The sequence below is a fragment of the Neltuma alba genome, unplaced genomic scaffold (genome assembly GCF_004799145.2).
Source record: "Neltuma alba isolate B1F8T4 unplaced genomic scaffold, ASM479914v2 tig00010927_pilon, whole genome shotgun sequence".
NCBI classification, from domain to species: domain Eukaryota; kingdom Viridiplantae; phylum Streptophyta; class Magnoliopsida; order Fabales; family Fabaceae; genus Neltuma; species Neltuma alba.
In genome coordinates, this window is record NW_021635703.1 from 619,942 (window position 1) to 638,160 (window position 18,219).

General features: G+C 32.9%; 1 protein-coding gene across 1 annotated transcript; it reads right to left on the reverse strand.

The window, feature by feature from the left end:
* Positions 1 to 1,451: 1,451 nt before the first annotated feature.
* Positions 1,452 to 9,508, reverse strand: LOC114760022 (receptor-like protein kinase ANXUR1). The gene is made up of 3 exons (XM_028949269.1): positions 8,969 to 9,508; positions 1,914 to 2,107; positions 1,452 to 1,869 (listed from the first exon to the last, which is right to left on the reverse strand). Exons 1-3 carry the CDS (start codon positions 9,506 to 9,508, stop codon positions 1,641 to 1,643), a joined length of 963 nt encoding a protein of 320 aa, XP_028805102.1. The 3' UTR covers positions 1,452 to 1,640.
* Positions 9,509 to 18,219: the final 8,711 nt, after the last annotated feature.

The following is an 18,219-nucleotide window of genomic DNA, read 5'->3' on the forward strand; positions in this document are numbered from 1 at the left end:
AATTTGAGTAAATTAAAAAAATAAGTTAAGTTAGTTATTTGTAATAAACAGGTGTTGCCTTCCTACAATATCCCTATTAATCAAGTTTATTGGTTATAACTTAAAAAACGATAAACAAATATGAGAAATAAAGTAGATTGAGGTTTTATATTTAGGACCAAATAAAAATCAAACGAGGTCTTACATTAAAAACAAGATGTGGTAATTATTAATATGTGTATATATAATTATAAAATATAAGATTATGTTTTTAGAAAACTAAATAATTACTTTCAACCAAAATAAAAATTACCATATGCAGGGGGTGGGGGGAGAAACATTCAAAAAGCAAAATTTTTTAACTTATTACAAAACCTTGGTTTTGATAGGCAAACCATGGTTTTATGATAAAACCATGGTTTTGAAAAATTGACAGGGGTTTGGGTAATTTTTTCCCAAACCATGGTTTGGGCAATCACCCAAACACCCCCGAAGTTGAATACGACTTCATGTTAAGGATTTTACTCAAATAAAATATAAACATTCACAACCAATGGATGGAGAATATTTGTAAGTCTCATATCATAGAGGGGAAAAAAAGCATCAGAGTTCATAGAAAATTTTAATCTTTTATAGATTTATTTAATTTTTTCAAAAAAAATTGGTTTCTAAACTAAATATAAATCATTCAAATGAAATGAATTATAAATATTATCTCAAATTAAAATAAATCATTTTTAAATTTATAGAAAAAAATCTAAAAATATGAAATATGGAGTCCTGAAATTACTTTCTAAAATTTAGAGCATATTATAGGAAGTATAAAAGAGAAGCTGCTCGAGTTATTATATTTATAAAAAAAAAAAGGGAAAAAACTTAATAATTTACCTAACAATTATGTTTCTTTACATTGTCAACCACATTGACTGTGATTGTGTCACAAGTTCAAATGTTTTTTTTATAAAATTAATTCTTTTATCCTAAAATCACTAGGAAACAAGGTATATGACCTTATATTAGTTTTGTGATCCATAAGCAACTATTTAACCACTCGGTGCTGTGGTTAAAATTGTATGATTTCATCCAAAACTGAATTGTTCATATCAGTCTTCTCATTATCACATAAGTCGAGTTGCAATTACATGAATGTTAAAAGATAAGTGTATTTTGAATATTCTGGAACTATCAAAATGTGTCTTGTGTTTCAATGGTACTGCTTCATCCTTCTGATTTAATTAAGCTCTTTTGTAGACTCCAAACATGGCCATGACCACAACTACAATTCGCACCCTATCAACAGGCATAATACGATATATGAACAAGACATCAAGAGGAGCAACAGAATGCTATGTAATATTAGCAAATACTTGCGTTTAGCCGTGGCAAATGAGTTCCAATATAATTTATAAGCTTCATGCCAATGGCTATTATGTTTGAAATAAGCAGGAATGGTGTGTAATATTAGCCAAATGCTTTGCGTAGTGTGGGAGTACAGTCTTGTTTAGTAATATACTATGAACAAGACATCGAGAGACTGGCAATAGTATTAAAAAAGGATTATGAGAGGTTACATCTAAATAACCTGTTAATTAAGAGACACAAACAAGTATTTTCTAGCAGAAGAGTAAGCATGAAAGATTCAAACAAGAAGAGAAATTAAATCAAGAAGCATGAAAAGCAAGGTTGTGATCTGCTTCCTCTTGTAGTTGCAATGCCCGTTCAAGTAGCACTTCAGCTTCTCCCATATCTGGCCTCTCATCGGGATCGAAACTCAAGCAACTCTCTGCGATGTCCATATACAATTTCCAGCACTCCGCTGCTATTTCTCCCATCAAACTCTGATCAATAATTCCCTCAGCACGTCCCGTTTCTGCCAAATTACGCAATTCCCTAATAAAGCGAAATTCATTCTGCACATAACTGCGGGTAGAGGCTTTCCGCAAATTAGTCGTAACAAAAGTGCCCCAAAAGAATAGACGTCACTTTTATGCGTGACGTTAGCGTGTTTAAGGGACTCAGGAGCGATGTATCCAGTAGTACCTCTAACAATTGCCTGTATAGGCCTCACATCCTTTTCTGAAAACTTTGGTCCTTTTAAAGAGAACCAGCAAAATCTGAGTTTGGGAACCTGATGATGCCTCTTGTCGTCAAAGCACTCAATTAAACTAGGTCCCAATTAATTTGTAGTTTAGGGTCAACCTAGGTCATTACTTCCAAGGAGCAAGTTATGGGTTTCTTTAGGTAAAAATTCAGGTGATAAAAAAAATGCAATAAATTGGACCTAAACTAAAATGCAAAATTCTAACTCTAAATGCAAGATGCAAATATCCTAAAATCTATATGAAAATTAAATTAAACTAAATGAATGCAATGCAATTTTTGGGGGGTTTTTTTGAAGGAAAATAAAAATAATGAATAAAGAAAATTAATCAGAAAGAAAAGAAAATTAAGAAGTGAAAATTGAGAAGTTCTCTTCAGGTAAGGTAGAGGGGACAACTTAGGATTTGCATGGATTTAACCTTCATAACCTTAATCAGTTAATTAGACTAAAGGGAAGTGATAAGAGAGTGGAATTAATAAACTTAATCACCTATTTGAAACAAAGGGAACCCTCAAATTCAAAAACCCTTAAACCATTAGAGAACTCATAACAATGTAAGGTTGGTTAATTAAGCCTATTAAAACCAATGAAGATAATTCAATTTAATTTTAGAATTTATGTTTGAAATTATCCAATTAAACAATCAGATAATCAACCAACTTAATTGAATAATTAAGAGGTGAAAGAACCCAAATTTTGCAAGTCAAATCACATTGATAATTAAACTCATAATGAAAACTCAATTATAAATTCAATTAACAATGCAAAGGTTCTAAACATAAATTCCAACAAGTATCTTGGCACAAATAAGATCCAAATATCAATTTAATCCAAGAATAAAATTGACAACCTAGAACTAAATTGTCTCAACAAAATTACAACTTGAACTCATTTAAAACTAAACAATTTCAAGTCCTTAAATTAAAAAGATAAATGGAACATCACTCCCTTGTGATCTTCAAGTGCTAGCCCAAGGCTCAAGTCTCCTTCATGCTCCTCCCAAGTTGCCTCCCTAGCAAGCTTAAGCTGCCATCAAAATGTCTCTTCCTCCAAACTTGTTAGATGCCACGGCCATGAATGATGGGTGTAGATGAGAAGCTGTGCGTGCAGTGAGAAAAAAATGAATGGATGATGATGAGGGGTGATGATGATTGTTGGGTGGACGTGGAATGAAAAGGAAAAATGGAAAAGGGCGTGAGGCTAGAGGAGTAGCGGTGAAAGGGGAAGATTTGACGTTGGGTTGATGATGGTGTCAATGGAGATGGAAAGAGAGTGATATGTAGGTGTGCTAGAGGGATTATTTTAGGAGAGAAAAGGAAATTTTCTTGGATCCAAAACTCAAGCCCATTAGTAATTAACTGACCCACTTGATATTAGCCATTGGATTGTGCTTAAATTCCAAGAAACAATCTTGCACCATTGGATTTCCCATATACTCTTTCTTGACCTACAAGAATTTAAGTGCATCCATTAATGTAGATTATATCCAAATATAATCAAAAATTAAATATTAAATCTGCACAAAAATTAGGCAAGAAAGTGCAAAACTTTCTAAAAATAGTCTTTCTAAAAATATGAGACTTGTTTCCAAAGAAATAGGAAAAATTAATTCCAAGTCGAAATAGGAAATCACAAAATATCTATATTTTAATCCAAAATCTCAATTTTTATGCAAAATCTAAAAATCAACCAATTAATCCAATTATGCATAAAAAATCTAATTAAGCTCAAAATTATCATTTAAATCCTGAATTAATGTAGGATAAAATATATAAAAATTGGGCTTTATCAATTCCCCCACACTTAGCCTTTGCACTCCTGGGCAAAGCAAATGAAGACCAAAGAACAAAAGAAAAATCTAACAAAGGTGAATGTTCCAATTACAAGAAAAAGCAAGCCAAAGCATTCAACATCTCTCTTATCCAAGTGATCTTCTCATGAATCAAGAAAACAACATCATGGCAATTTACTTGACAAAGGGGAATCTAAGTTAGAAATCCCTCACCAAGGTTAATGTGTATGTCACTCATCACTCAAAAGTGTATTGGCTTGTGTTTACACTCAAAATCATCCTACCCAATCCTCTTTCCATAGGCTTGACAAGAATCTAAATTCTCCACCAATCATAAAGCAATTACAAGCATAAATCAAAAGGACTTTTATTAGGTTGTAATGGGGCTAAGGTAAAAAAGAAAGGATATAGTGTTTGAGAAAACAAAGGTGAACATCTTAGGAAATGAAGAGAGTCAATAAAAAAAATATAATGGAATGTAAGAAACTAAACTAAACTTGAATTGGGTCATTCTTTTTCTTCTTCTTTTTTTTTTGCTTTTCTCTTCTCTCTTTTTTTTTTCAGCTCCCTTTTTTTTTTTTTACTTTCTTAGGCCGTTATATATATGCTCTTTTGACGCGAACCTTCATATTGGTGATACAAAGGCCCGGTTACTCAAGCATGGATAACTCATTGGCACTAAGATGCTACTAGCACGCTCATAGCCCTTACTGGCCGTTTGACGCGAAGATCAACATTGGTGATGAAGATCCCTGGTTACTAAGCTCAGCTTAAACTAGAGGAGCGGAATCTTATTACAATATTTTTTTTTCTTTTTTTCAAATTGACCCAAACCATAACTCCAAATGTGTTCCTCCATCCCAAGCACATATAATATAACACTCTTCAACTCCTAAGACATTCAAAAAGGGTAAGATTTTTTTTTCCTATGGGTTAAGAGAAAAAAAATGATGAAGGCTCAAAAGGGGTTAAGCAAAGGATAAATGTAGAAAAGGGTAGGCTTTTGGCTTATCTGGCTAGAAAAATTAAAATGAATGCCTTTATCATCTTTATGAATGCAAATGCACAGACGTGGTCTCAAACAAGATTCAAGTCAAGTTCTAGATTGAGAAAAGAGATAGGAGTATACACACATGAAATGAAGACGCGTATCAGGCTCAAAACCTCACTAGGTACATGATTGCTAGCTTAAATTCACCTAAGTCAAATCCATTGCCACTTAGCTTATCCGCTCAAAACATGATCAATCACTTTTCAAATCAAGAATGCATCATACTTGAATCACTTCAAACTTGCAATCTTCACATTCAGGATAAAACAAACAAACAAAAATTTTGAACAGAAAATTTCTTTCTTTTCTTGAAAATAAGAAACAAAAACCAAAGTAAAAACCAAAATATTTTTCTTTTCCTCATTTTAAAAACAAAAAATAAAAACCAAAAGTAGGAACAAAATCCCTCCTCCACACTTAAACCATGCATTGTCCTCAATGTGAAATGCACATCTAACCAATACCAACAAGTAACGCAAGTAAAAGAGGAAGGGAGGAATACGACCAGATGAGCAGAAGTTTGAAGACCCAAATGAAGCAGTAGAGTTGGCATATCTCCTTTGTCTGGTGGCAAGTCACATGAAAGCACCATTGGTATTTGCTTTTGATGTTCAAAAGACATTATCTCCTTCTTTAAGATCCTCAAAAAACGCTTTAATTCAAGTATGGAAGGTGTCTGGATAGGAGGAATCAATTCATATACCTGCACAAAACCATGACTCCAAGCAATATCCTGTCTCGTAAAAATATAATCAATAAACTCAACAAACTTTTCAGCAATTAAGGAAGATCCCAAAATAAATTGATGAAAACAAAGACTTGGAACTCCCAAATATTTTGAACAACCCACAAAATCAATATGACCCTCCTCAGTAAGAGTCAAGTTTGTTAGAGAATGAAGTGACAGGTGATTACTCAAAGTGGTCTCCCCATGCTTATCATCATCATTACACAAACCAAATTCTACATGTGAAGTCTCATTAGGCAACATGTCCTTACTATTTAAGTGCACATCCAACTCAAGATTTCCCCCACACTTATTCTCAACAACATCCTCGTTAACAACAGTCATGTCAAGGACACAAGTAATATCAGTAGAATCAAAAGAAACACTACCTTTATCATGTAAAGCATTAATACACAAATGAGCATCCACACTCAAAGAGGATGTATTATCTTTGAACTCAATAATGGATGGGAATTCAACAACAATCTCTTCATCAATTTCATCATCAGAATCATCTTGCTTAAAATTCTCTATCAACCCACAAAAATCAATAGAATTTGAATCAGAGGTATAGGAAGAAGTATCAACACATGAATTGCAAGATGCAACATTATTTGACTCAATAGAACCAGTCAATCCAGAAACATCATCAGTGCATGCATATTTGGTTACTGTACTATTCATGTCATCATGTGAGACGGTAGGAGCAAAAGGATATGGATCATTAGAGGGTGAAAATGTACTATCATATGATAATTCACCATTTGTTTCCAATTCTCCACTTTCCAAGTCGCTAATTGCATTAGACAACTGCTGAATTTGAGTTTGTAGAGTCTGAATCGCTTGATTGTGTCGCAATTCCCTTTCTTCAAACTTGTTTAGTAGGATTTGCATCATAGTTTCCAGCTTGTTCTCTAACTTTAAGTCTTCTTGAATAGGCATAACTTGATGGACATATCCAAGATTTGAGTAATCTTGCCACATTGGAATATTAGTCATAGTCTCCAACATACTCTCTATTCTTGAATATGGATCATATCCCTGTGTCACATCATGGACATAATGATAAGGCATAGAAATATAAGAATGATTTTCATAAGGAGAAGCATTCCAAGCCATCACAAATTTAAGATCAAAAACATCAACACAAATAAAAGAAAAAGAAAAACTAAACTAGCAAAAGAAGGTTGAAAAAAAAAATTCAGAAAAATTAAAGAAGAAAAACCTGGAAAATTGGAAAAAAAAAAAGTAAATTCGAAAAAAAAAACTCAATGAAAATGGTTGAATTTGGCTAAAACAACCTAGCCCTGATACCTAAAGGTATCAAAATTGATCAGCACACCCAAAAACGTCAAAAACCCAAATCTTACAAAAATCTGGGCAGTGAAAAGTTAATTTTCAGAGCAGGATGAATTAGCAAAATCAACCGAAAATAGAACAGGTAAAGGGGAAAATAAAATGAAAAGAAAAAAAAAACAGGAAAAACAAGAGAAATCACCTAGTACTCAAACCTAAAGTTCAACCACTGCTCCCCGGCAACGGCGCCAAAATTGATGATGCCTCTTGTCGTCAAAGCACTCAATTAAACTAGGTCCCAATTAATTTGTAGTTTAGGGTCAACCTAGGTCATTACTTCCAAGGAGCAAGTTATGGGTTTCTTTAGGTAAAAATTCAGGTGATAAAAAAATGCAATAAATTGGACCTAAACTAAAATGCAAAATTCTAACTCTAAATGCAAGATGCAAATATCCTAAAATCTATATGAAAATTAAACTAAACTAAATGAATGCAATGCAATTTTTGGGGGGGTTTTTTGAAGGAAAATAAAAATAATGAATAAAGAAAATTAATCAGAAAGAAAAGAAAATTAAGAAGTGAAAATTGAGAAGTTCTCTTCAGGTAAGGTAGAGGGGACAACTTAGGATTTGTATGGATTTAACCTTCATAACCTTAATCAGTTAATTAGACCAAAGGGAAGTGATAAGAGAGTGGAATTAATAAACTTAATCACCTATTTGAAACAAAAGGAACCCTCAAATTCAAAAACCCTTAAACCATTAGAGAACTCATAACAGTGTAAGGTTGGTTAATTAAGCCTATTAAAACCAATGAAGATAATTCAATTTAATTTTAGAATTTATGTTTGAAATTATCCAATTAAACAATTAGATAATCAACCAACTTAATTGAACAATTAAGAGGTGAAAGAACCCAAATTTTGCAAGTCAAATCACATTGATAATTAAACTCATAATGAAAACTCAATTATAAATTCAATTAACAATGCAAAGGTTCTAAACATAAATTCCAACAAGTATCTTGGTACAAATAAGATCCAAATATCAATTTAATCCAAGAATAAAATTGACAACCTAGAACTAAATTGTCTCAACAAAATTACAACTTGAACTCATTTAAAACTAAACAATTTCAAGTCCTTGAATTAAAAAGATAAATGGAACATCACTCCCTTGTGGTCTTCAAGTGCTAGCCCAAGGCTCAAGTCTCCTTCATGCTCCTCCCAAGTTGCCTCCCTAGCAAGCTTAAGCTGCCATCAAAATGTCTCTTCCTCCAAACTTGTTAGATGCCACGGCCATGAATGATGGGTGTAGATGAGAAGCTGTGCGTGCAGTGAGAAAAAAATGAATGGATGATGATGAGGGGTGATGATGATTGTTGGGTGGACGTGGAATGAAAAGGAAAAATGGAAAAGGGCGTGAGGCTAGAGGAGTAGCGGTGAAAGGGGAAGATTTGACGTTGGGTTGATGATGGTGTCAATGGAGATGGAAAGAGAGTGATATGTAGGTGTGCTAGAGGGATTATTTTAGGAGAGAAAAGGAAATTTTCTTGGATCCAAAACTCAAGCCCATTAGTAATTAACTGACCCACTTGATATTAGCCATTGGATTGTGCTTAAATTTCAAGAAACAATCTTGCACCATTGGATTTCCCATATACTCTTTCTTGACCTACAAGAATTTAAGTGCATCCATTAATGTAGATTATATCCAAATATAATCAAAAATTAAATATTAAATCTGCACAAAAATTAGGCAAAAAAGTGCAAAACTTTCTAAAAATAGTCTTTCTAAAAATATGAGACTTGTTTCCAAAGAAATAGGAAAAATTAATTCCAAGTCGAAATAGGAAATCACAAAATATCTATATTTTTAATCCAAAATCTCAATTTTTATGCAAAATCTAAAAATCAACCAATTAATCCAATTATGCATAAAAAATCTAATTAAGCTCAAAATTATCATTTAAATCCTGAATTAATGTAAGATAAAATATATAAAAATTGGGCTTTATCAGAACCCAATTCTCGTCCAGAAGAATGGCAAGCGGTCTTATATCGCGATGAATGAGGGTGCGTTTGGTTCCGGAGTGAAGGTAGTGTAATCCACGCGCCACCCCTATACTGATTTCTAGTCTTTTCTTCCACGAGATTGTTGCCGACTTGCTATTGAGTTGATCATAGAGTGATAGGTTTGGGGCGTAGTCATAGACCACGATCATTTCATTTTCATCATCGCAAAATCCAACCAGAGACACCACATTCGGGTGGTGTAGCCGGCACCTATATATGATATTGTTCTTAACCAATTGCAAGACTGAGTGCCCGCCTCTTCGGAACCGCTCCACTATAACATCTTTCAGTTCGCCATTGATGGAGATGCAGCCCTTGTACGCCCGATAAAAGTTGTCTGTATGGGTTATCAGGCGTCTGTCAAAGTGGTTGGTGGATTTTCGAAGTTGGGCAAGAGAAAAGCGATGGCATAGATCTTCTATTGTTGCGGAAGGTTGTTGCATAGAAGTTGAACCACGGCCTCCGAAGTACTTGAGAAGGAACGCCATTCCCCTGTATGTGGTGAGAAGAGAGCTGACTACAGATGGAAAGGACTAGAGATAAGAGTCCCAGCGTACGCGTTTTGTAGATCCACAGTCATTTTCAAATCAATTTTAATTTTTCCTGTAATTAATTAAAGGAGAACTCCTAATTAAGAAGGCCCCATCCTCAGCCCATCTTACAATAGTACAGTGCATAGTACATGCCTTAATCTTACGGGACCACCAAGACATACCAAATTCTGTATCGCTAATCTTCATAGTAAAGACTTCATCGTTTATTTATGTTTCAAATTCTGCTTAAGAAATTGCTCTTGACAGCTAGGAAGTAGCATGATTTTGGGCTTATTGTGAAAGTTGATACATCGTAATATATAGTTAGTAGTTTATACTTGATGCTTCTATGCTGAACTAGGGGTGTTCAATTATGTCCCGTCCCGGTGTCTTGTCCCTCTCCCAGTTATTTTGGCACAGGACAGTCCCGTCTTAAAAATTTTTGGGACGGGACAAAAGTGGGACGGGACAAAATTGACTCGGGACAAGACGGGATGTGAGACAAGAGTGTCCCGTTTCTGTCCCGTCCCGAATTATTATCTTTTTTATATTTTATAAATTTACTTAAATTATTATATTAATAATATTATAATAATATAACTTTTATGATTTTATTCTTATCTTCAAAAGAAAGTATAAAAGCAACCTAAATCCCTAATTATCATGATATCTTTTTTTACATTTTATATAAAGCTGGTTTTAAAATAAAAAATTAAAAAAACTATAAGGGACGTCCCTATCCCGTCCCCGTCCCGTCCCGTCCCAGTTGGGATAGGACACCAACGGAACGGGACGAGACATGGGACAAAAAGGTTGTCCCGTCCCAATTTTCAAGACGGGACTGAGACGGGGTCGTCTCTTATAGTAAATGGGATGTCTTATAGTAAATGCATTTTAACAAACCTTCCTAAATCTCTCTGGGATTTTGGTCATCTCTTTTGAATGGCTAGAAGAGCTTATCCAACAAGGGACTCCTAATCTGTCACTGTCACTTGGAGACGATCTCTCAAGGTAAGTGAGCATAAAAGAATGAGAAAATACAAACATCACCACAAGAAGATTATAATACAAATAAATAAACATCATAGAATATTTCAAAAAAGTCAAGGTCATACACAAAGCAACTGAAGGATGCAAAAACAGGTGCCTTCACATCCAAGAGTGCCAGCAGTCTCTATAACAGGAACGCTTTATTTTCCTCTCACATCTGCAACAAGACATTAGTATTATATCCAGAATTGAGAACCACTAAAGAGGAAAAAATGCCTGCAAAAGGTGTTGCAAGATATCAAAAGTGAAAAAAAAAAAGGTGAACTAAACAAAATTACACAAATATTCAGAAAGTCCCACAGTTTTAGTGACGAAGCAGAGTTGCAATACCAACATCAATCAATGCCAGGAAGCCAAAGTATTGGCCTGACCTTCTTGCGGTGGTATCTAACCATAACAGCCTGGAAGCCAAAGCATCATAAGAAGAAAATCAGATATTTCACTACTGCAGCATTTTAATAGAAAAAGCAAAAGCAAAAGCCACGAAACAGAACACATTGATGACGCTAAATGACTAGGAAGTCACGATCCTCTGGTGAAGGTTTGGCATAAATTTCACTTGAGACTCCCCCCAGCAAACAATAATTTACAATTAAAGCATTACATAAATAACAATATATAAATTGAAGACTATATCAAAAGCACCTGTAGATCCAGCCACACACCAATAGAATAAAGCCAAAAAAACGTGCCCACCTGTTCTCAAAACCAGTGTGAACCGAAATCTATGATTTTGTGCAGAGGATCTATTACATTTCCAACTGTTTTAGACATGCTTCTCCCTTGAAAACATTATCATGCAATCAGTCTGCACGCCAGAGTTCACAAAACAATTGTAAGTCATGAGTGAAGTCCCAAAGGTGAAATTAGAACATCCTTACGTCTTGAAAGAAGGATGGCAGGGAAAATCAGAGGGTCAAAAACTGTCTCAAAAATGAAATTTTGAATGAAAGCATTTAAATCATTATTTTTGCAGCAGAATGGTTATCTTGAGAAATTATTAATATGCAGGTAGGAAAGCATTATTTTTGAATGAATGCAATCAGAAACCATTTCGGCTTTTGCTGCAACCCACTGCTATAAAATGAGATGGACTTAAGTCTGAGCTTATGTCCATTAGCTTCTATTTGCAAAGCAACGTGTTTCAAAACTTCAAAATTTTCATCCTTTGCCGCAGAATTGTAACTGTACATTTCTATTCCAAGCAATGAAGGAAGTCTAAGCTCAACCTGGGTCTGGGCTCAAACTTGAACTTTTCCATTCAACCCAGCTCAAATTCAATAACCAAGTTTAGCCGGCCGCCACTGCCATCGTCATTAGAATCCAACCTGTCACCACCACTCATTTGATATGACCAACCATCCTTTGCCACTTTTTCCCCAGTATAACTGAAACAAAGGGACAATTTTCCGTAAGATATTTTTCTAATGGAACCGACAACTGATAAACTTTTGATGAAATTATAATTTTAAAATGAATTTAAAAATATGATAATAACATAAATGAATTGAGCGCTTTAGGAATCTAAAACTATTGACTGTCTCTTCCTGTAGGAATAAAATAAATGACCAATGGACCACTAAAAACAATCTACCCATATTTTGCAAATTGTTAACAGAAGTTAACAGTGGTCATATTTTGGAAGTCTGGAAGCCATGATGCATTACCTTATCAATGTCTTACTCTTATATGTTTCCAGCTGCAAAGTCGTGCTTAAGGTTCTGCCTTGATCTGTTGCTTACGATAACTGGGTCTAGTTAAAGGAGATTCTTAGCCAGCAATGTGCTTCAACTCAAAATAAGATACTGTTGTCAATTGTTTTTGAATCATCAGGCTTCAAACAGCAAGCAATGAACGAAGCATGCTATGTTTGCAATAGTTTGGTGTGCCTGACTCCAAAGAATGCTAAAAGTTTGAAATCACTGTTTTTCGGCACCTTTACCTCCCCATATAATAGGCCTTTTGGCTTCACCAGAGAGCTCTACCAATGACATATTCAGATATATCCCAACAGCTGGTATTGAATGGGAAATGCAAAAACTTCAACACTAATATTTCTTCACTTCCTTTCACTCTTTCCGGAAGGCATTCTATCCTTGGTTTACTTGGTGGCTGATTCCTATCATGCTAAACTTCATCAATATATTTAAAACACCAATAGAAACACGAGTGCATGTATAGACAAAATATCATGAACACGTGACCTGTTGCTAATGCATTAAGGACAGTTCATTTCAAGTACAATGACAAGGAAAAAAAAAAAAACATGATTGAGCCCAGTTCTACCGATGTGCGCAAGCCCAAAAAATTCTCCTACCTTTCGATTCATTAGGAGAGCCACATCACCAAATGAAGTCATTGGTTGTAGCCACTGTCAAGAAATCACTGCTGGCCATTAGTTATCAAGATATCATTGCTCACAGCAACAGAATTTTTAAAGGTGCATCGGCTGAGAAAAAATAAAGTTCATTTCAAAGCTTCACAATCAAATCATCAAATCCAAATGACATGAGCATAATATCAATTTATGCATCCCCCGGGTATAGTGATTGAAAAAAAAAGAAAAAAAACCAACATATTCACTTTAAACAGGAAGAAAAGCAAGAAAACAGATTTGAAATTCAAGACCATATCAAGCAAAATTTTTTTAACTATGCTGCTTCCAGAAAATCACAACCATGGATATAGTCTTCAATAATAGCTCCTTCATAATGTTCATTGATTTTATCAAAAAGTCAAGCTCATACACCAAGAAACTGAGGGATGCATAGAGAGATAACATCACATTCTAAAACTTGTAGCATATCTGCTGGGAGAAAAACCACCAGTAGTCTCCATAACGGGAACGCTTTATTTTCCCTCCACATCTACAACAAGACACTAGCATTATACCCAGCATTGAGAACTACCACAGACGAAGAAATTCCATGCAAAAGGATGTGGCGGTATTTAACCATAATAGCCTGCAAGCCACAGCATTATAAGAATAAATCAGATATTTCTCTACTGCACCATTTTAATAGGAAAACCAAAAGCTAAAGGGACCAAATAGAACACATTTATAACTCTACATGGATATTACTAGGAAGCCACGGTTCCCAGGTCAAGGTTTGGCCTAAATGACTCTTGATACTCCCACCTACAATTAAAGAATTATATGAATAACAGTATATAAATTGAAGACTATATCAAAAAACACTTCTAGATCCAGCCACACACCAATAGAAAACAGAACAAGGAAAAGCCACATTCCAGTATGCCCGCATGCCAAGATACAGAGGAGTTACCAGCCCAAAAATTATATAACCGTGCACTTCATTCTTCAGCACAGCCATTCAGACTCAAAAATTTTGCAATAATGTAGCTTGCGTGTCCAAAATAAATAAATAAAAACAAAACAGTTCGCAAAGAACAAAACTTTAGATGAATTTACTCGTTTCCCTCGATAATCCGTGCTTGTTAATAGCATAATTTTCGCAAACTTCACAATACATGCCGCATAGCAGATCTCCCAACATTATCATCACCAAAGTTGCTCCACCGCACTCCCAGGACAAACCAACAGCTCCTCATCAGGTTCATTTACGCGCCAATCAAATGTTTAATTGTTCCATTACCGCGAGAGACGTATTGACTGTCAAAGGACTTGCTTCACAAGAAGAGGTATTTAATTTAAGTTAAAACTAAATCCCAAAGCAAAAACAAGAATATCAGCACAATCATTGACTCCATAAAGAAAATACTGTGTAAAACATCAACAAATTACAGACATATAGGCTTTCAGTATTAATAGAAAAAATGCCAATTATAGATACGCTTTTCTGCAGTAAAGTCGAATGTGAAGACGCCATTCTCTGATGCAGTAACTGAAATATAAAAAACGGATGCCAGTCATTGCAAAAGAATGAAATACTCCGTTTTCGCCAAAGCTAAAAGCTATTGTAGCCATTGACATTTTTAACTACCAAGAAAAAAAGAAGTTCATGGAAAGAGTTTAGAATTTCGCTTTCCGGTGAGAATTAAACTATTCTTCCCCTCAAACAGGAAACTTAAAATTTTAGCCTACCAATTTGCTTAAAAAACAAAGAAGCAAAGAAAAAAAGGGTCTTGTTTTTTTTTTTTTTTTAAGGAAGCAAATGATCGTATTAACAATAAAACGATTAAGACATGGCAGCTCTAATGTCCAAGACAAGAAAAAGAATGAAATAGGAAAAAAAAAAAAAAAAAAAATGCTTTTAGCCAGCAACATTAACTAAAATTCCACAAGCGTACGACAAGTTACCTGATAGACGACTAGCAAACAACCCCGAGTCTACACAAATAGCAAAATACATACTGAAGAGAGTGGCGGGAAAGCAAAAACAAAGTACGACTCTTGGAGTATCATCCGACATCGACGAGGAAAATCATCAGATACATAATCAAAAGCAAAACTTTAGATATTGTCAAAGATTTTTAGATCTTTACTGTATCTTCTTCTGTCTCGTAGTAAATGTATTTTTACGAACATCACCATAAGAAGATTATAATACAAATAAATAAATAAGCCTGTCCCCGCAAGCACAGCCCACACTTGATGATCCCTGGCGCTCAATGGAGGGGGGAAAATCATCCATCGTCAACTATATATATACCCCACACAAAAGTATAATGCGTGGGTCTCAAGCAATCAATCAGAAGCCTTTATTGAACTATAGAGCTTAGAATCAATCAACGAAATCAATCGTGTAACGTTCAAATTACCAGTTAAAAGCATTTATTGAACTACCGTTTAGAATAAATCAATCACTAATCAATCAGGTCAATCACGTAACGATCAAATTAGTAACGTTTAAATCAAAAGCATTGTTCAATGCAAACTTATTTTTTCCTTATTAAATTCGTAACCCTATCATATTGGGGTTATTAATATATTAGAAGGAAAATTCGTCGGCAAAAAAAAAAAATGTTAGAAGAAAAATTACTTTACATAATTTTTTAGAGGCTAAATACACATAAAAAAATATTTTAAGATGTTAAATGTATTTTTTAAGGTGACAATGTACCTTTTTTATAATAATATTGAATGTACCTTCCCTAGGCAAGATATAAAAATAAACTTTGAGGAAGTCCATGATGTTCAATCTGTTTTTAACAAGAAAAAAAAAAAATTTTTTGGGTTGACTATAGTAATGCTAATTTAATTACACATATATTATTTTCTTAGTATTGCGTAAAGGAAAGAATTATAATGATACAAAGTGGTTTTTTTTTTTTTTTTTGCAATGATCAAAATCAATTGATACAAAGGCTCCAAAAGAGGAAGAAAAATCGCAAAGCCCCCACAAGGAAAACATAAAATTGGAATGGAAATATTGTGTATTTACCGAAGGATGTTCAGAAAATCTGTGTAGCGTGTAATTTAAAGGGTTTGTTTTAACAAATGGTTTCATGGTTAATATCCATGCTGAAAAAATAGATTCAGTTAACGATTAAAGTAAAGCTATTACCTAATAAAAATAGCAATTTAATAAAAATTATACTACTTAATTAAATTAGGGATAATCTCAGTAAAATCCGGCTAAAATACCGAAATCCAAATAAAGGCCTATACTTTTAATAATTTTCTAATTAGGCTATGAGGCCTTATTAGGAATTTCTGAATATTGTTAAATAACCAGAATGTCCCTCATTAATTAAAAAAAAATTTAATTATTTTACCCTTTCAAGCCGTTCCTCATCTCTTATGATTATTTTTGGGACTAAAAAACTTATGCATAATTTTACGTATTTAGAATTTGTATATATAACAAAACCTTCAAAACTATTCTAATAAAACATTTTAAATTACAACATAATTAGTTTTGAAATAAATATTTTTTATTTTCTATTGGTAAATATTTATTTTAAAATTTTAAAACATCTTAATTGCAAAAAACATTTAATACTAAGTTATTATAAATGACCTTTTTCAGTTGGAATTGCTTAAGTAAATAAAACAAACGAAATTATGAGAACACAATATTAAATATTTTTTGTAATTAAGATATTTTAAAATCTCAAAATAAATATTTATCAACAAAAATAATATATATATTTCCAGGCTATTTATATTGTAATTTAAAATGTTTTATTAGAACATTTTTGAAGATTTTAGTGATACACACAAATTTTAAACACTACAAAAAACTTTATTTTTTATTCTTACAAAATAATCACAAGGGATGACAAATTACTTAGGAGGGGTAAAATAATTAATTTTTATTTTTAATTAAAGGGAGGTATTTTAGTCATTTGACAATATTCAAAAATTCTAAATTAGGCCTCATGGTCTCATTAGGAATTTGTTAAAAATGTAAGTCTTCATTTGGGTTTAGATATTTCAGTCAGATTTTATTGGGATTCTCCCATTGAATTATTAGAGAATTGGCAAAAAGATTAAGTTATTAGAGCTGCCTTATATGAAATAAATAAAATTTCTAAAGTATGCTCTGATTATCATCTGTTAAATTTATATTTATTAAGCATTTCAAACTAGTCCATCATTACATCATTTTTTGTAGAAAACAAGTGTTTTTATGAATGGTGTTAAACTTTTATAGATATAACTCATTAAATTGTGGATTTTTTTTGGGTAATATTAAATTGTGGATTTTGTTTAATTATATTAATTTTTTGAAATATTTATTTTATTAATAATTATTATCTTTCACAAATGGATCTTACAAAATTGGGACTACTAGTTAGTCCAAAAGGCATCTTCATCATGCGATGTCCACTGTCAACAGTTTAAAATATATTTTCGTAACTCACTATCGACATTTAAGTTGAATACGATTTCATGTTAAGGATTTTACTCAAATAAAATATAAATATTCATAACCAACAGACGGAGAATATTTATAAGTCTCTTATCATAGAGGGAAAAAAGCATAAGAGTTCATAGAAAATTTTAATCTTTTAATAGATTTATTTAATTTTTTTAAAAAAAATTTGGTTACTAAACTAAATATAAATCATTCAAATCAAGTGAATTATAAGTATTATCTCAAATTAGAATAAATTATTTTTAAATTTATAGAAAAAAATCTAAAAATATAAAATATGGAGTCCTGAAATTTAGAACATATTATAGGAAGTACAGAAGAAAAGCCGTTCGAGTTATCACATCTATAAAAAAAAAAAGTGAAAAAACTTCATAATTTGCCTAACAATTATGTTTCTATACATTGTGAACTACATCGACTGTGATTGTGTTACAAGTACAAATATTTTTTTATAAAATTAATTTTTTATGTCCTAAAATCACTGGGAAATAAAGTCTATAACCTTATACTCCTCCGGTCCTTAATATAAAATCTATTTAACTAATTTGATTAGATTAAGAAAGTTAGGTAAGTTAGTTAATTATAAGAAATATGACATGTTTTTCCTAAAAAATATCATAATCATCTTTCTTAATACCCCTCTTCCTCTTCTATTTGATTGTGGTTGAGGAAGTATCCATATGGGTAATTTAGAAAAAATTGATAAATATGATAAATTAGTCTTATATTTAGAACCAAAACCAACTCAATAATTGAGTCTTATATTAAGGACTGGAGGAGTATTAGTTTTGTGATCTATATATAAGAAGC